Below are 15123 nucleotides of genomic sequence, written 5' to 3' on the forward strand. Positions count from 1 at the left end.
CGATTCTCTCTCGGACAGCGGCCAGGAGTCAGGCCTCGGCCGTGGGCCACATCAGGGTGTGGCCCTCAGTCCTAAGCTCTGGGAAGCCATTAGCAGGCTCGAAGCTATTAAGGGATTTAAGGATTCAGGGATATAATCCGATTTGTGCCCTGAATGGGCCATGCAGGCTGCTGTGGGGGGTTGGCTCCTGACAGGAGGCAGCTGGTCATGTGGCAGGCCTGGGCTGTTGGCTTGGGCTGGGGGTGGTCATGGGGACAGAGAACAGAGGGCTCCAGGAGGCGAACTGTGCAGCACTGGATGGCGTCGGGGAAGCCGGTCCCTCACCTGGCCTGCCAGCGCCGCAGGGAGGTGAGCTCAGCCTGGCTTGAGCTTACAGTGTAGGGCCTACATCTGAGACATCCAGTGCCCATGCCAGGAGGCAACTGGACCCTCAGATGTGGAGCTCAGAGGAGAGAACACGGGAATCCCTGGCCCAGGTGCTGTAACTGAGCCTAGAAAGGTAGGCAGGCCGCTGGAGAAGACGATCGAGTTTAGCAGTTGGCCGCCGACCAAGTGCCAGGCGAGGCCAATAACAGCCACACGGAGGAAAATGAAGTGAGTGGGGGTGGGGGAGGCGGGCTGCTCAGAAGCCTCCTGTGCCCAAGACGTCAGTAAAAACGCTAAGAAATGGCCACAAGGGGAGCTGGCAGGGAAGTCGTGACCTTGGCAGGAACTGTGTCAGGGCCAGCAAGGGAGCTGAAGAGACTGGAGCAGGTTCAAGAGTGAACAAGACACAGGAAAACCCTCTCAGCCAGCCTCGGGGACAGGCCAGCACCAAGTCTCTTTAAATTATTTTATTCAAGAAGGTAGGGAGGACAGACAGGGGACTGAGCTGAGCCCTGAGTCCCTGAACCTCCCAGCTCAGCCCCCACAGCAGGACGAGACAAAAGTTAGGGGGTGGGAACTCCAGCCCCACCCAGACAAGGCTGGGACAGGCAGGACCCAGGAACACCCACGGCATGTCCTCCAGCTGTCCTCCCAGAGGGCAGTGACCTGGTGCAGGGCTATTTGGGGGTGCTGCCCCCCTTCTTGGGGGTGGTGGGCTTCTTGCTCTGCCAGAGGTGTCCCTGGATGGTGAAGGCGTCCACACTCATGGACATGGTCTTGGCGGGGATCTGGGTGAAGCGCTTGCGGTCCGAGTTGTACTTGTAGATGCCCTCGACCATGGCGGGTGTGACAGTGCGGGGGCCATAGCCTGCCAACCTGGACAGCTCCTCCGTCTCCCCCGACAGTGTGTAGAGGGCCCGGAACTGGCAGCTCGAGTCCCGGAAGAGGATCAGGAAGTGGTTGGCCTTGCTCTTCTCAATTTCCTGGTGGGCAGGGGAGGTGGTCAGCCAGCCCAGCAGGGCCCCGGACCCACCCGCCGCACCCCCATGCCCCACCCCGGCACAGGCTCACCTCTAGAATTCGGTTCTTCTGCGGCTCGTTCACCCTGCCCGCCAGGCAGCAATGTGACAGGGCATTGTGGATAATGAACTTGTTGGACTTGGCGCTGGGCTCCTTGTACAGCCGAGGACCTAGGGGGCAGGGTGGTCAGGGATGGCTGGGGACAGGTAGGGCCCAGCATTCACCACCGTAAGTCCCACTCACCTGTGTACTCAGGCACTGATGCTGGGGAGGAGGCGTTGCTGCCGTTCTCCCAGTCGCGGTCACGGTTACCAGGCAGGCGGCTTGGGGACATGAGACCAGATGGGGAAGGGGCCCTGCAGAGGAGGAGGGGTGGGACGGGGATGTGGTCATTGGTGGGCAAAGCCACCCAGTATGTGGTGGGACCAGGGAATGGACAGCCCAGAATTCCCCCTCCCCCACAGAGTGGGAGACGTACACGTGTGTTGTATGCCCTCCCAAGTCCACGCTATGCCCTCTTGCGCTCTCAGCCTCAGTCACACTGCACAACCACTCAGGTGCAGGGAGGCACATTCTTAGGTTCTGTCCATCAGGTACAGACAATCCCCCTTGCACACATTCATGTCCTTTCAGCCCTTTAGTGGCAGATACACATGCCACATACTTGTAGGCTCACACACTTGCATACACACAGACTCAGGCCACTCGCCCAGGCCAAACTCACCGAGATGGCCTCTTCACCCCCAGGTTATTGGCCTCGTTGGCCACGGTTGACAGTGATAGAGTGGACTGGGAGTAGACCTTGCTGAGCCGAGAACCTGGGTGGGGTGGGTAGAGGGCATTAGTTCAGGCCCTACCTGAAGCCCTCTTGTCTCCAGAAATGCCCAGTGGGGCCTAGCCTGGCAGACTATGAGGGAATGTGGGGTCAACCCTGCCCAAGACCCTCACCCTGTGCAGTCCCCAGCAGAAATCTCATCCCCAAATGGACCCGAGGGGGCCTCCTCTACTCAGCCACAGAGAGAACTCGGGGCTGGATCTGCCCAGCAGCCCTTACCTTACTGTAGGCCCCACATCCCTCTGGAAGTCTTCACCCAGCAGGAAGGGCACCCCACCTGAGGCCTTTATCACCCACATACAGCACCCCCTGCCGTATCCTTCCCCTCCCCAAGGGGTGTTGGGCAAGCCACACCCCACAGAGTCCTCACCCAGCAGGCCACGGGCAGGACTTCGTGCCAGGGCTGAGTCATCGCAGCAACCAGAGCGTGGCCGGGGGGCCCTCCGTCCACCTCGGCCTGGCCCCCCGGTCCCCCGTGGCCGTAGCACCTTATCCAGGTCATCCATCAGCTTCAGCTGGGCCCGGCGTTCATACTCGAGCCGTGTGAACTCCCCCCGCCGGGTGCCCACCTCCTCTTCAGCTGGGGCCCGGGCAGCAGGGGCTGGAGTTGCTGTGGGGGCCGAGGGGCTGGGGACCACCTCCTCCTGGGCCAGTCTGCAGATGGAGAGAACGAAGCAGTCAGGTCATGGGGTCACCGGTGGCAGGGGTCCCCAGGGACGGGCCCAGCCTTACCGCACAGCCTCCTCTCTCCGCTGCTCCTTCTCAGCCTCCTGCCACTGTTTGCGTCGCCGTGCCTCCTCCACCCGCCGTTGTTGCCGCTCCAGCAGGCTGGCCCGCTTTTGGGCCATCTCGTCCTCGGGCTTGTCTTCATCCTGGGGGCAGGCCCTGAGTCCAGCTGGCCATCCCTCCCCTGGCACAGCTACAGGCTGATCTGTCAGCCCAGCCCGCCAGCCATTCACCTGTCCTTTCGATTTTTTAATTGTTCTAAAGGCATTTAGTTGGTACCCACTTTATGCACAGCCCCATGTGCCTTGGGTACAACAGGGGCGGTGCAACCGGGGTGCTGCTCCCACAAAGCACTTAACCCAGTGGGTTAACCTGATACCACACAGTAGGGAAGACGCTCACCCCATTTGTCCATCTGTCTATCACCCAGCCATCTATCCATCTGCACACCCCCATCTATCTACCCACCCACACACCCTGTCTGCCCACTCCCACCCACCCATCCACCAGCTCCATCTATTCTTCCACCCACTGGAATGCCACATCCACCCGACCGTGTCCACCTGCCCACCCACCTCCCCACTCCCTGACCATCCATCCAAACCCCCCACCTGCTAAGGTGACTCACCTTATAGAAGAAGCCCAGGCCACCGCGGGGCTCTCCCTCTGAAGATGCCTCTTCCTCTAAGGAATCTTCAGCACCAGGGGGGCTCCCGTCTCCCTCATCCTCAGCCGAGGGCTCTTCCAGGCTGCCCAGTGGGATCTCGATGAGGCCTGGCCTGGCTGAGGGCTCCTCAGGAGGCGGCCCCTCAGACAAGAGGATGGAGGAGCGAGTTTGCACAGGCACCTGGCTCGGTGAGAACTTTCGCAGGTGGGGGAGGCTGTCAACATCATGGGGAGGTGTGAGCACCCTCGTCAGAGGCGCCAGCCGGAGATCCGCTGGCCGCGTGTGCTTGGGGCTGCGGGGCGTTGGGCTGGGACCGGGCCCTGGGCTACGCCGGGCAGCTGAGGCGCGCCGTACAGGGCTGGGGGATGCAGCTTTGGGGCCCATTGTGGGGCCAGGGATGACCCATGCAGCAGGAGACGGGGCAGCGGGAGGTGGGGCAGGCCCAGGGGCCTCAGGTGGGCCCAGGAGCCGCTGCTGCTGGTCTGTGAGCCTCTGCATGTCTCGTTGCAATGAGTTCAGTGCAGCACTCAGTTTGTTGACTGCCCGGTTATAATCCCCCAGTCCCTCGGGGGGCACCGGGCCCAGTTCTGGTGAGAAAGTCACTGCCTTGGGCCGTGGAGATGGCTCACCCTGGCCCTCACCTGCCGGCCGCTCCCCACCGGGAGCTGGGCCTGGCTCAGCCTCGGCCTCGGCCTCGGCCTCGGCCTCCCCACCAGCCTCCCGAGGCTGCACCTGCAGGAAAGCACTCTTGCCCAGTCGTTGGCGGTGTTTGGCAAAGATGGCCTCAATCCGTCGTTTCTGAGCCTCTATGGCCCGCCGTTTCTCCTCCAGCCGGGCTCCAAGCTCACTCATCTCTGAGCTCAGGGCCTCCGGTGCTGCTGGGGTGGCCACCGGGGACCCAGCTCCGGCCTCCACCTCGGCCTTCACCAGCTGCTTCTTGCGTTCAGCAAAGCTGGTCATCTTCACTTCAGAGTTGCTGGCAGCTGGGGACGAAGCCATCGCCTTTGGCGAGCCCTCAGACAGGGCCTGGGGTTTCAGTACTTCCCCCGCCTGGCAGGGAGAAGGTTTCGAAGGGCCTTCGGGGTGGGGCAAGTAGGCAGGTACCTTGTCGGGTGGGTAGGAGGAGGCCAGCGTGGGTTTGGAGGGCCCTTCAGGGGAGTGGAGGTAGAAGCTGCCATCAGCAGCCCCATCTGGGAGCAGCCGGGGCTCAGCACTGTGGATGATCTGCAGGGCCTCCTCGATGGTGGGCAGGTCACCAGGCTCTGCGGGTGGTTGGGTGGGGGTCCGGGCTGGCACGGGGCGTGGGGGGCCCAGGCTGTCTGAGCTGACGGAGCGGAGTAGGACGGGGTCTCCCATGACGACATCCACGTCGCTGTCCAGGCCAAAGGGGGTGCTGAACGACACAGCCTGGGAAAGGGGACGGCTGGGCGGCCAAAGGGAGGGGTTAGCCCCTGGCCCCGCCCCAGTCCCGCCCCCTCCACTGTTGGGGGAGGGAGGGAACCCGTGAGAAGCGCTCACCTGAGCTGTCGGTTCCAGGCCTTGCCGAGGACCTCCATGTGGGACATGGAAGGGGAGGACTTCAGCGAGCCTGGGGAGGGGTGATCAGTGGTCACTGTGGGGTCACTGGAGACCCTGGGTGGGGTCAGTCAGGGCGTGTCACTGGGTGAGTCATTATGTGGATGGCTAGCTGGGGGCCATTTGATGTCACTAGGGAGACTTGTTGATCCACTGGGAAGGTCACTGTGAGGATCAATGTGTGTCACCATGGGCTCTTTCAGGTGTCAGAGTTACCCAATGTAGGGGTCACAAGGAGACATGAAGTCAGCAGGGGTGGTCCTTTTGGATGGGGGTCTCCAGGGACAAGCCACCCCCTGCCCTCACCTGTGGATCCGCGGAGTGGAGACTGGGGGCCGCCGGGTGACAGAAGTGGATGGCGGAAGTTGAAGACAGGAGAACTGCCAAGAAATGCATGTCAGCCGTGGGACCACCTCCCTCACCTCCCCTGGGGTGGAGACCAGAGCATGCCCCAGCCCTGTCCCATGACCAGCCAGGAGGAGGAGCCTGTCATGGCCATGGACACTCATCCAGCGGGAACCGTACCTGCCGCCGCTGCTGTTCTGAGGGGTGGAGGTGTCTGTGGCCCGGGGGGAGGCAGCTGCAGCACAGAGAGGAGGGTCAGGCAGGGCTTGGCCTCCCCATCCCCACCTGGACCCGGGGCCAGGCCTCACCATGACCGTCAGGCAGCTCCTTGGCCTGCACGAAGTCAGGTTTCAGCACCTCGAAGCACATGAACATCTCCGCCAGCAGCACCACCAGGTTGACCTGGAGGCGAAAGGCAGGGTCAGCCCACGGGACCCATGGCCTTGGACGCCCGCCCCAGCCCCCTAGGCCCCAAGATGGCCTTACCTTGAGGGGCGGTGGTACATAAAGCAGGTCCTCGAGGGACAGCGGGCAGCCACGAGGAAGGCGGGAGGCGCAGAAATCCTGCACCAGCTGGAGGTTGTACAGGCTGTCCGCCACAGACATGGGGTCCTTGAGGCACACCTCTGTAGGGACAGGATGCCCGGGTCTATGGGCAGGAGGAGGGAGCCCGGGGGGAGGGAGGGCCCAGAAGCCAGCAGACACGGAGGACCTCCTACAGGCCTGGTGCCAGGCCTCCCTCACGAGGTGGGCACTGTGCTAGGCTGTTCCTCAGGTCTCTACACCTGCTACTTCCACTGCCTAGGCCACTCACTAGTCTCCCAAGAACTCAACAAGCTTTTCCTGATCACCCGGCACCCTTCAGGGCACCTAACATCTGGAATGTTCTTCTAGATCAACTTACTGTCTTTCTCTCTCAACGAGGACAGAAACCACCTGAGGTCTGTATTGTTCTAGCTGGATCCCTGCAGTTTAAAATGGGGTCTGGCTCACAGTACACACTCTAGAAATCTTTGCTGCAGGAATGAGTCATATGAAGTGCAGAGAGGTTTAGACACTTATGTGAGGTCACACAGCTAAATAGGGGAAGAGAGAGGTTCAAAGCCAGGTCTGCCAATTCTGGAAGCTGCACTTAAAATGACTGCACCACTCTAGGGACAGACACCTGGGTCTTAGGACACCAGGCTCCTAAAGGCAGGGTCTGGTCCAGGCCCACTCACCCTCAAGTCGTAATAGCTGAGGACAATAGCAGTGGATTGTAGCAGCCAGCGCAGCCCCACTCGCCAGGTCCTGGAGGCTGGTCACGGTGGGAAAGCAGGGGGCACGTCGGGCCAGGGCACGGTCCTTGCGGTATCGGATCTGTAGGTAGGAGCCGGGTCAGGTCAGAGGTCATGCTTTTCCCCATGTCAGTGGTCATGCAAGCTGGGCAGGGAAGCCTGGGGTTTCCGCCATGAGGGGGAGTGAAGCCAGGGGTCCCAGAGCCAGTGTGATGGGCCAGCCTGGAGCGGGGGAAGGGCAGCAGCAAGAGGCAGAAGAGGTGTCTGAGAGCAGCCAGGCCAGCAGCGGGGGCTGGGGGCAGGGACTCCTGAGGTCCTGGGGTGGGGGATACGTTACCATGGGGGGTTTGCTCCCCGACTCTTTCAAACAGAAGGCAATTGCGTGCTGGGGGGAGAGGAGCAGCCGTCAGCGGGGCAGGAGGGGTGCTGACTTGCTGGGCCCCCAAGCACACCTCCGGGATGGGGGAGAAGGAAGCCCTGAGCCCTGTCCTGAGCCCTGGCCGTCCAGCTCCCTGACTGCACTCTGGCTGGCTTTGGGGACCCCAGCTCCTCCCAGCCCAGAGGGATCCCACAGAGTAGCCTCCCATGTAGGGAACCCTCCTCCCACAAAAGACCCAGGCCTCTGCTTGGGGAGGGGATGCAGAGGAAGCAGGTAGGCAGAAGGAGAGGAACCCCCAATCCAGGCCCCAGGGGAGGGGGAAAGAGGCCCTGGAATGAGCAAAGGTGGGGACCTCATCCAGCCGTCACTTTCCCCTTGTGCTTCAGGGATGGGCAACTCTCCCCTCCCCAACCCCCCAAAGCTGGGATCTATCCTTAGGGAAGCTGGAGCCTCAGGAAAGATCTGACATCCTCTTCTGGGTTTGAGGGTCTTCCTCTTGGCTGAGGGGGGTGTCTTCTCCATGCACCCTTCCCATTGGGGTCAGGATCATGTGTCTGATTGGCTGGGGTCCTCCCTTCAGAAGCGCCAGCTGGCTCCCCACCTCAGTCAGGGGGATGAGCTAAGGGAGTTCTATCCTCTTAATTGATGGGAGAAGTTCATCAATTAACCAGTCAGGTTCATGGGGAGGGGTCTGCCCTCTCTGAACAGTGAAGATTTCCCCCTTCTCTTGGTTCACAAAGGGGTCCTCTCTGTTCCCCAGGGTTGAGGTCCCACCTCCTTTGCTCACAGCCTGGGGGAGGGAGGAGGAGGTGCAGACAGGCAGGCAGAAACAGACACACAGACAGAGTGACAAGCGGGACAGGCAGGCAGGTCAGAGAGACAGCCCCACTTACAGGAACCAGCTTCCAGTACCAGCGTGTGGGGCACTGATGCCAGAGAGGCAGAGAGGAGAGCAGCAGGAGTAGGCAGGGGGAGAGGGCAAAGAGAAAGAGCATCACCTCCAGCCCCTCAGTGCACGGATGGCCGCGCGGGCACAGCCCCACCCTGCCCCCAGCCCTCTGGTCGTCCGTCCTTCCATCTACATCGCCTGAGCCTCACCGAGGGCTGCGTGGGGGCCACCCCATCCGCAGAGGCTGATGGAGATGCTCTCTGGGCTGCTTCCTGCTCCGTCTTCTCTTGCAGACGCCGGATGGTCTGAGGGGCCAGGAGAGGTCAGTGGTGAGGTCACTGGGTGATCCTGGCCCCCAGCCCATCCTGGCCCAACACCACCTACCGTGTCCACCCAGAAAAGGAGCTTGTGCTCTAAGCTGGCCAGGGCCAAGGGACCGGGCAGAGTCTTCGTCCACTCGAAGGCAAAGGCAACCATGAGAGCGTCAATGACAGCTAGGTGGGCTCCCTGTGGGGACAAGGACTGAAGGGTCAGCCCAACGCGGGACGGAGGGTACCCTCTGTGTGCCAAAAATAGAGGGGAAGAACCTAGAGGTCAGAGGGGCTTGAGCGTCTGAGCCAGGGTTGGTGGGTGGGATCTCAGGAAAGAAACTAAGATAGGGGGTCCTGGAAGAGCCACTGCTGGTGGGCTGGGCTTTGAGGTCCATACTAGATCTGAGGATCCGGTGGGCCAGGTAGGCAAATCCTCAAGGGCCAAAGTAGTATCTTTTGGGAGAAGCCAGGTATGGTGGGCCGAGCTTAGCGGACAGGAGGGGGCGGGGTGCCTACCATGAGGATAGGCTGGTGTCGCAGGTCGGCCTCCTGCACTGGGCGCTCGGGCAGCGCGGGCACAGTGCCCCTCCGGGCCAGCAGGGCCAGCAGCGCTGAGGGGCTCGGGGGTGTCTCGAGCTGCGGCAGCGCCTGGCGCCAGGCCCGGCAGTACAGCTCCGCTGAGAGCAGCAACCGCGTCACCGGGGGCTTCACGTGCTCCTGCGCATACTGGTCAGTGTAGAAGGGTTCCCACAGCTCCGAGGGTACATGCTCTGTGCGGGGGAGGGAGGGTGTGGGCAGGTCAGGGCCACCAGGCACACACACCCCCTATAATCACAGGGCCCCAACTAAGGGCGGGGCGGGGGGGGTCAGGGTCTGGGCCGGAGGAAACACCTGGGAGAGTTGGGACCTGGGCTTAGATGCAGCTGTGGAAGAGTTTGCCAGAGGAAGGGGTAATGCTGTTCCAGGCGGAAGGGGGCACAATATCACTTAATTGCTTGCCCTGGGTGCCCTACACCCAAGCAACCCTAGGAAGCAGCAGCCAAGGAACAGCTGGTAACCCCAAAACCCAAGCACAGAGAAGGAGTAACCTGCCCAAGGCCACGCAAACGGGCAATACTGGGACTGGCATTCAAACCCAGCCTCAAGCAGACTGCACTCTCTCGCTTGGAGGCTGGGGTGGGACGAGCTGTGGATGGGGGGCTGGCTGGCAGGGTACCAGATGGGGGAGTAGAGAGACTACAGACACTTTGGGGGGTGAGGAGTCGGAACTTGGTAACTAAAGGAGGAGGTGAAAGAGGGAGGCCGCAGGGCCCCATCAGGTGTTGAGGGGCAGAGGGGGAAAGAGGGTGTTGCTGAGAGGGAGAACAGGAGGCTGAGTCTGAGGGGCTGGGGTTTCGCAGATGGCGAAGTCATGTCACAGAAGCAACCACCAAAACCCTGAGTGAGACGAGCAGAGTAGGAAGAAGCTTGAAGAAGCCCCATGTGGATGGGGGTGGCAGGGCCTCAAGTAGGACCCAAGGGTTGGGAGGAGAAAGATCAGAATAAGACCCCAGGAAGGCTGAGGCCAACATGGGTTCTTCCAGGGAGGCCCCAACTCTCATTCCAGTCAGAGCAGCTTTTTTGTATATTGGGGTTCTGTGTGTGTGAGAGAGTATGGGGGCAGGGTTCTATTGCTTAGAAACACTTGAGTGTGACCAGACCTTCCTCAGGTGCCCGTCTTCACAGCCACGCTCCCCAGAGACTTCCTGGCCTCGTCCACAAGGACCCAGGCATCCTTGCCTTCAGTCCCTCCCTGTCCCGGCTCTTTCCCCACCCCCTATAGTCACACTTGACCTTCCCACTTAAAGCCCCACCCCTGTGGAGAGTTGTGTTCACTCTGCCTCTCTCAACTCAGCTCCTTGAAAGAAGAGTTCTCCAGGCTTCACTTCCTTCCAGCCTATCCCGGCCCCAACCTCCCTGATCCAGCTCCCGCCCTCCCAGCTCCCAGCCTCCTCAAGGCCAGCAGTGGCCAACCAACTCACAATTGTGGGCCCATATCTCGCCTGGGCTCTCTGCCCAGCACCTCCTTCTTCTAGAAGCCTTCCTCCCCCAGCTTCCCATCTTTTTCTCTCTCCCACCACTCAAACTAATATCCCTCCCCACATGCCCCTTCCATGCAGATCTCCTGACTCAGTAGCCTTGTAAATGGACCTGGCCCCACCACACACACTATGATGGGTTCCATGGCCATCTGAGCACCTGCTGCAGCCTTGGCTGTGAATCCCACTGACCTCTGGGCATCTCCCACAATCCTTAGCTTCTTGCTCCAAACCTGCTCCTTCTCTCCATACCCACAGCAGTGAGAAATCACCATCCCTCTCTCACTCTCCCCCTCCAACATCCAATGTCTTCTTGTTTCAACTTCCTGGCATCTTCCAAAGCAAAACCCTCCTCCTTATCTCTCCAGCTCCTGATCATTTCCTGCTCCCATAGGCAACAATTAAGCAAGTTTCTTTCCTGAGGGGCTTGTCAGGGCCTTCAAAATGAAAACGTGAGCTAGTGCTACTGATAGCTAATGTTTATCAAGCACTTCCTCTACACCAGCGTGTCTGCACCTCTGCACTGTTGGCATTTGGGGCTGGATAATTCTCTGTGTTGGGAGTGGGGTAAGCTGCCCTGTGTACTGTAAGATGGTTAGCAGAATCCTTGGATGCCAGTAGCAACTTCCTGCCAAGTAGTGACAACCAGAAATGTCTCCAGACAGTGCCAAATACCTCCTGAGAGCCAAAACTGCCCCCCACCCTGTCCCTGATTGAGGACCACCACTCTATACTATAAAATGTTTATTAAACATTTACTGTAGAGCACTGCTGTCTGATACAAATATAGTATGAGCCACAAAAGTGGTTTCAAATTTTCTAGTAGCCACATTTAAAAAGTAGAAACAAGAAACATTGATTTAGCAACATAGTTAACCCAATATACACTTCACCCGTGAACAACGTGGGTTTGAACTGCATAGGTCCACTTATATGTGGAGGTTTTTCAATAAATACAGTAAATATATTTTCTCTCTCTTATGGTTTTCTTAATAACATCTTCTTTTCTCTTGGCTTGCTCTTATATACTTTAAGAATACAGTATATAATACATATGCAAAACTGTGTTCATCAACCATTTATATTATCGATAAGGCTTCCGGTCAACAGTAGGTTTTTAGGAGCTAAGTTTTTGGGGGGTCAAAAGTTATACGAGGATTTTTGACTGCTTGGAGGGGGGTAAGGTGGGTGGCGTCAGTGTCCCTAACCCCCATGTTGTTCAAGGGTAAACTGTATATGCAAAATACCATTTCAACATGTAATCAATATAGAAATATTATTAATGAGCCTCTTCATATTCCTGTGTTTTTTGGTACCAAATCTTTACTGTGTATTTTACATTTACAGCACATCTCGATTCAGACCAGCCACACGTGCTTTGTGGCTATCATGTGGGACAGCAGCTCTAAGTACAGGTAGCATTTCCCTACACCACGACCCCTTTGCGTGCATTTGGTCATTTAATCCTTACAGCACTTACATTCTTTTCCCCATTATGCAGATGAGAAAACCGAGGTCCAGAGAGCTAACTTGCCCAAGCTCACACAAGCTAGTACACAGCTGAGCCAAAATGAATCCAGTTTCCCTATGCATCGCATTGGTATTCCGAAGGTATAAGAGGGTGCATGTGGTGTTTCCCAAAGTTGCTTAAAGGAGGCACCCTTTCTAGCTTATCTCTGAGCTAGAGTTCTGCTGAGCCCACCTGCCTGCATTCCTGCCCAGCCTCCTCAGACCTGCGCCTTGGGGCCACCAGAACTCCCCCTTCCCCAGACACAATTCCCTGTGGGCACCTGCAAGGGTGCTCTTATTTGGCGAGTCCCCGAACACCTTCCATGGTTCCCCAGTGCCCTCAGATCCTCACCCTCGGCCTGACAGGCGCTGCTAAGTCTCATTAGTCTCCCTCATCCCCTGCCTCCCTCGGCCACCACCAGGCCACCAGGCCACCACCAGGCCCCGCATGTTCTTCCTGGAGAACTCCCTGTTGGCCCATACGCCGTTCCTTTGCCCCCTGCGTAATCTCCCCCTGGCAAACTCCTACGCATCCTTCAAGGTTCAAACCCTCCCTCCTCTGGGGAGCCTTCCCTTCTCCTCCCCTCCCTGGAAGATTTCAGGGATTTCCTCCCCCTGGGCTCGGCTGCATGCCTCTAGCACTCTAAGACCTTATCACTCTAAGCAGCAATGATCTGGTTTCATGTCCAGTACCCCACTCTCCTGCGTCCATCCCCAACCAATCCATCCTGAGCACCCAGCCCTGGCCTGGCACCCAACAGACATCCATAAACAGTCCCAGAGTTCATGAACCAAGCAGAGCTCTGCTCCTCACTTCCCTCTAAGGGCCGGGTGTCCCACCTTCTCAGGCTTTCTGTTTAGAGAAGGTGGGTGGGGAACAGATTGAACTTGACCCTCAGGGAGGGTGTTACACAGGGCAGGGAGCTGGGTCAGTGAGTCAGTACATCTCCTTTCCGTGAAATGGGACAGTAATTGCTACTCTGTCCCCTGGCCAGGAGACGGTGAATAATATTAATAAAAACATCACACGGATGCCAGCAGCAGTAATAGCAAGCACCCGTGTGGTGTGTACTGTGTGCCAGACCCAGTGCAAAGAATTCTGTAGTCAGGCTCTCTCCTCTGCCTCCCAGCAACCTTGTGAAGAAGATATTGGGATCCCACTCACCCTTGCACTGCCCTGGCACACAGTGGGTGCCCCCACAGACATTTGCAAAATGAGTAAGTGAACGAATGCCTTTTTTTTTTTTTTACAGAAGGGGAAATGAAAGCTTAGAGAATTGGGATAATTTTTCCAGTCGGGTGGAGCTAGGACTCAAACTCAACTCTGATTTCCAAAGGTGAGCCCTTTATGGCCTCATAACCCAAGAGGTGAGGGGCTCAGGCTACCAGAGTCTCTTCCTACCAACTGCCTTTCTTTCTCAGGCAGATCCTTGGGGACAGGCAGGCCCCAGAGTGGGCTGGAGGAAAGACAGGCTCAGGCAGAACCAGGACAGGGACAGCTATCACGGAGACCCACACCCAGAACTGGTTGATCTGGGAAGGCCACTGAGGGAGCATGGGCTGTGCCCAGCTGGTGCCAAGAGCAGTGGGCAGGACCAGTGGGAGGGCAGGGCGTCCCCCCCCTCAAGGCCCAGACCTTAATTAACTCCGTGTTCCCCATGTCCAGGCCCTGGCTCCCATTTCTGGCATACGGCTCTGACTGAGCCCGCTCACAGCCTCTAATCCTGGGAACCCACCCACCCGTATCCTACCCTAGGAGTGACCCTACTTCTTCACACAAGTGGGACTGGTTAAGGCACTGGGAGAAGGGCTTGCACCTGGGCCCCGGCCGCAGGCGATCTTGGACAAGCCATTTCTCTTCTGCTGGGCTCGCCTGCATCCCAGGCAAAAAAAGGGCAATAAGTCACAGCTGGCAGCGCAGGCTGGAGCCGTGGAGGTGAAACAGAGGGTTCCCCGAGCTCCCCGCGCCACCCGCAGCGCAGGCAGGGCCGATGCGGGGTGTATGTCGGGCTGGGGGGATGTCCTCGCGGGCGCGTGATGTGAGTAAAGGGGAGGAGGGCGTGCAACGCAAGGCCCGTGCTGGAGACCCCAGCCGGCCCGCAGACATCCACCCGCTCACCTGGGGCCCGGACGCCGGGGTCCCGGCGCGGAGCTGGGCCGCCGGCCCCACCCCCACCGCGCTCCGGCAGCCGGGCGGCCAAAGTCCACGGCCCGAGCCGAGCAGGAGGCCTGGAGGCCCGGGGACCCCGGCAGCCGGCGCTATTGTTCCCACGGCCCCGGCCTCTCCGGCCCGCCCCCCGCACCTGCCGCCCCCCGGCCGGTACCTGCGCCCCCGAATGCGGCCCGCAGCACCCACGCCAGGCTGGCCGCCGCCTTGGCCCGCGAGAAATCGTACTGGTCCAGTGACTTAATCTCGGGCACCAGGAAGGTCCTCCGCAGCGGCCCGGGCCCGGGGGGCGCCGCCTCCACCATGGCGCCGCCGGGGCTGCGGGCGCCCGCTCCGCGCTCGCTCAGACTGGGTTGCGCCGCGCTCGCACCCGGGCCGCCGCCGCCGCCGCCGAGCCAGGTGCGGCCGCTCGCGCTCGCGACGCTGCGTCGGTCCCGCCCCGGGGCGGAGCGCAGGTGCACCCCGCCCCCGACCCGGTGCCCGCGCCTCGCCTCGGCCCTCGCTGCAGGGTGGGGCGGGGAGGCTGCAGAGCCGCGTGTATGTGTATGTGTGCGTGTGTGCGTGTGCGTGTGCGCGCACTGGAGAGGATGAGGGACCCCTGTTTGTGCATGTGTGTGCTGGTCCAAGCCTGTATCCTTAGATGTGTGAGCATCTATGCCGGCTTGTCTTCCTGGCCAGAAGGCAGCTGTGCGTGGGTGCACCTGTTTCTGATTGTGTATCGTGAGTGTACAAAGAATGTGTGTATTGGCATCTGTGTGTGCGTTCCTGAATGTATTTGAGTGGTGAATGAATGTATTTGAGGGTGTCTGCCGATGCGTATCTAGGTGTGAGTGTAACAGCGCGCTTATGTGCGTGTGCGGGTATCCGTGTTTTTCATGTGTGTTGTGTGTACAAGGATCTGTGTTGTGTGAGTGTCTGTGTCCTGAGGATACAGGAGTGCTTACTGTGTATGCATCTGGGTTTTGTCAGTGGCTTTGTG

At 59.5% G+C, this 15123-nt stretch overlaps 1 protein-coding gene across 7 annotated transcripts; it reads right to left on the bottom strand.

Moving 5' to 3' along the window:
* Nucleotides 1-818: 818 nt before the first annotated feature.
* Nucleotides 819-14541, bottom strand: CAMSAP3 (calmodulin regulated spectrin associated protein family member 3). 7 transcript variants are annotated; one of them, XM_074337746.1, is made up of 20 exons: nucleotides 14302-14529; nucleotides 8907-9160; nucleotides 8464-8586; nucleotides 8289-8384; nucleotides 8084-8116; nucleotides 7149-7196; nucleotides 6755-6893; nucleotides 6021-6160; nucleotides 5843-5936; nucleotides 5715-5769; nucleotides 5496-5569; nucleotides 5133-5202; nucleotides 3576-5037; nucleotides 2954-3093; nucleotides 2699-2875; nucleotides 2592-2656; nucleotides 2111-2204; nucleotides 1630-1742; nucleotides 1438-1556; nucleotides 819-1349 (listed from the first exon to the last, which is right to left on the bottom strand). In XM_074337746.1, exons 1-20 carry the CDS (start codon nucleotides 14447-14449, stop codon nucleotides 1044-1046), a joined length of 3750 nt encoding a protein of 1249 aa, XP_074193847.1. In that variant the 5' UTR covers nucleotides 14450-14529; the 3' UTR covers nucleotides 819-1043. The 7 variants fall into 7 exon arrangements, with proteins under 7 accessions (XP_074193847.1, XP_074193849.1, XP_074193852.1 ...); XM_074337748.1 differs by having other exon boundaries at nucleotides 2592-2647; nucleotides 2696-2875; XM_074337751.1 differs by having other exon boundaries at nucleotides 2592-2875; nucleotides 14302-14541.
* Nucleotides 14542-15123: the final 582 nt, after the last annotated feature.

Source organism: Rhinolophus sinicus, linkage group LG07 (assembly GCF_036562045.2).
Source record: "Rhinolophus sinicus isolate RSC01 linkage group LG07, ASM3656204v1, whole genome shotgun sequence".
Taxonomy (NCBI): domain Eukaryota; kingdom Metazoa; phylum Chordata; class Mammalia; order Chiroptera; family Rhinolophidae; genus Rhinolophus; species Rhinolophus sinicus.

What these genes read in the sequence shown, in the direction of transcription:
- CAMSAP3 (XM_074337751.1), bottom strand. Translation starts at nt 14,449, where the DNA reads ATGGTGGAGGCGGCGCCCCCCGGGCCCGGGCCGCTGCGGAGGACCTTC. An exon ending in GCCTGGAACCGACAGCTCAG is followed by an intron (nt 5,038 to 5,132) that starts GTGAGCGCTTCT and finishes TTGGCCGCCCAG; the next exon opens with CCGTCCCCTTTCCCAGGCTG. An exon ending in TCCTGCCCGTGGCCTGCTGG is followed by an intron (nt 2,205 to 2,591) that starts GTGAGGACTCTG and finishes CACCCCACCCAG; the next exon opens with GTTCTCGGCTCAGCAAGGTC.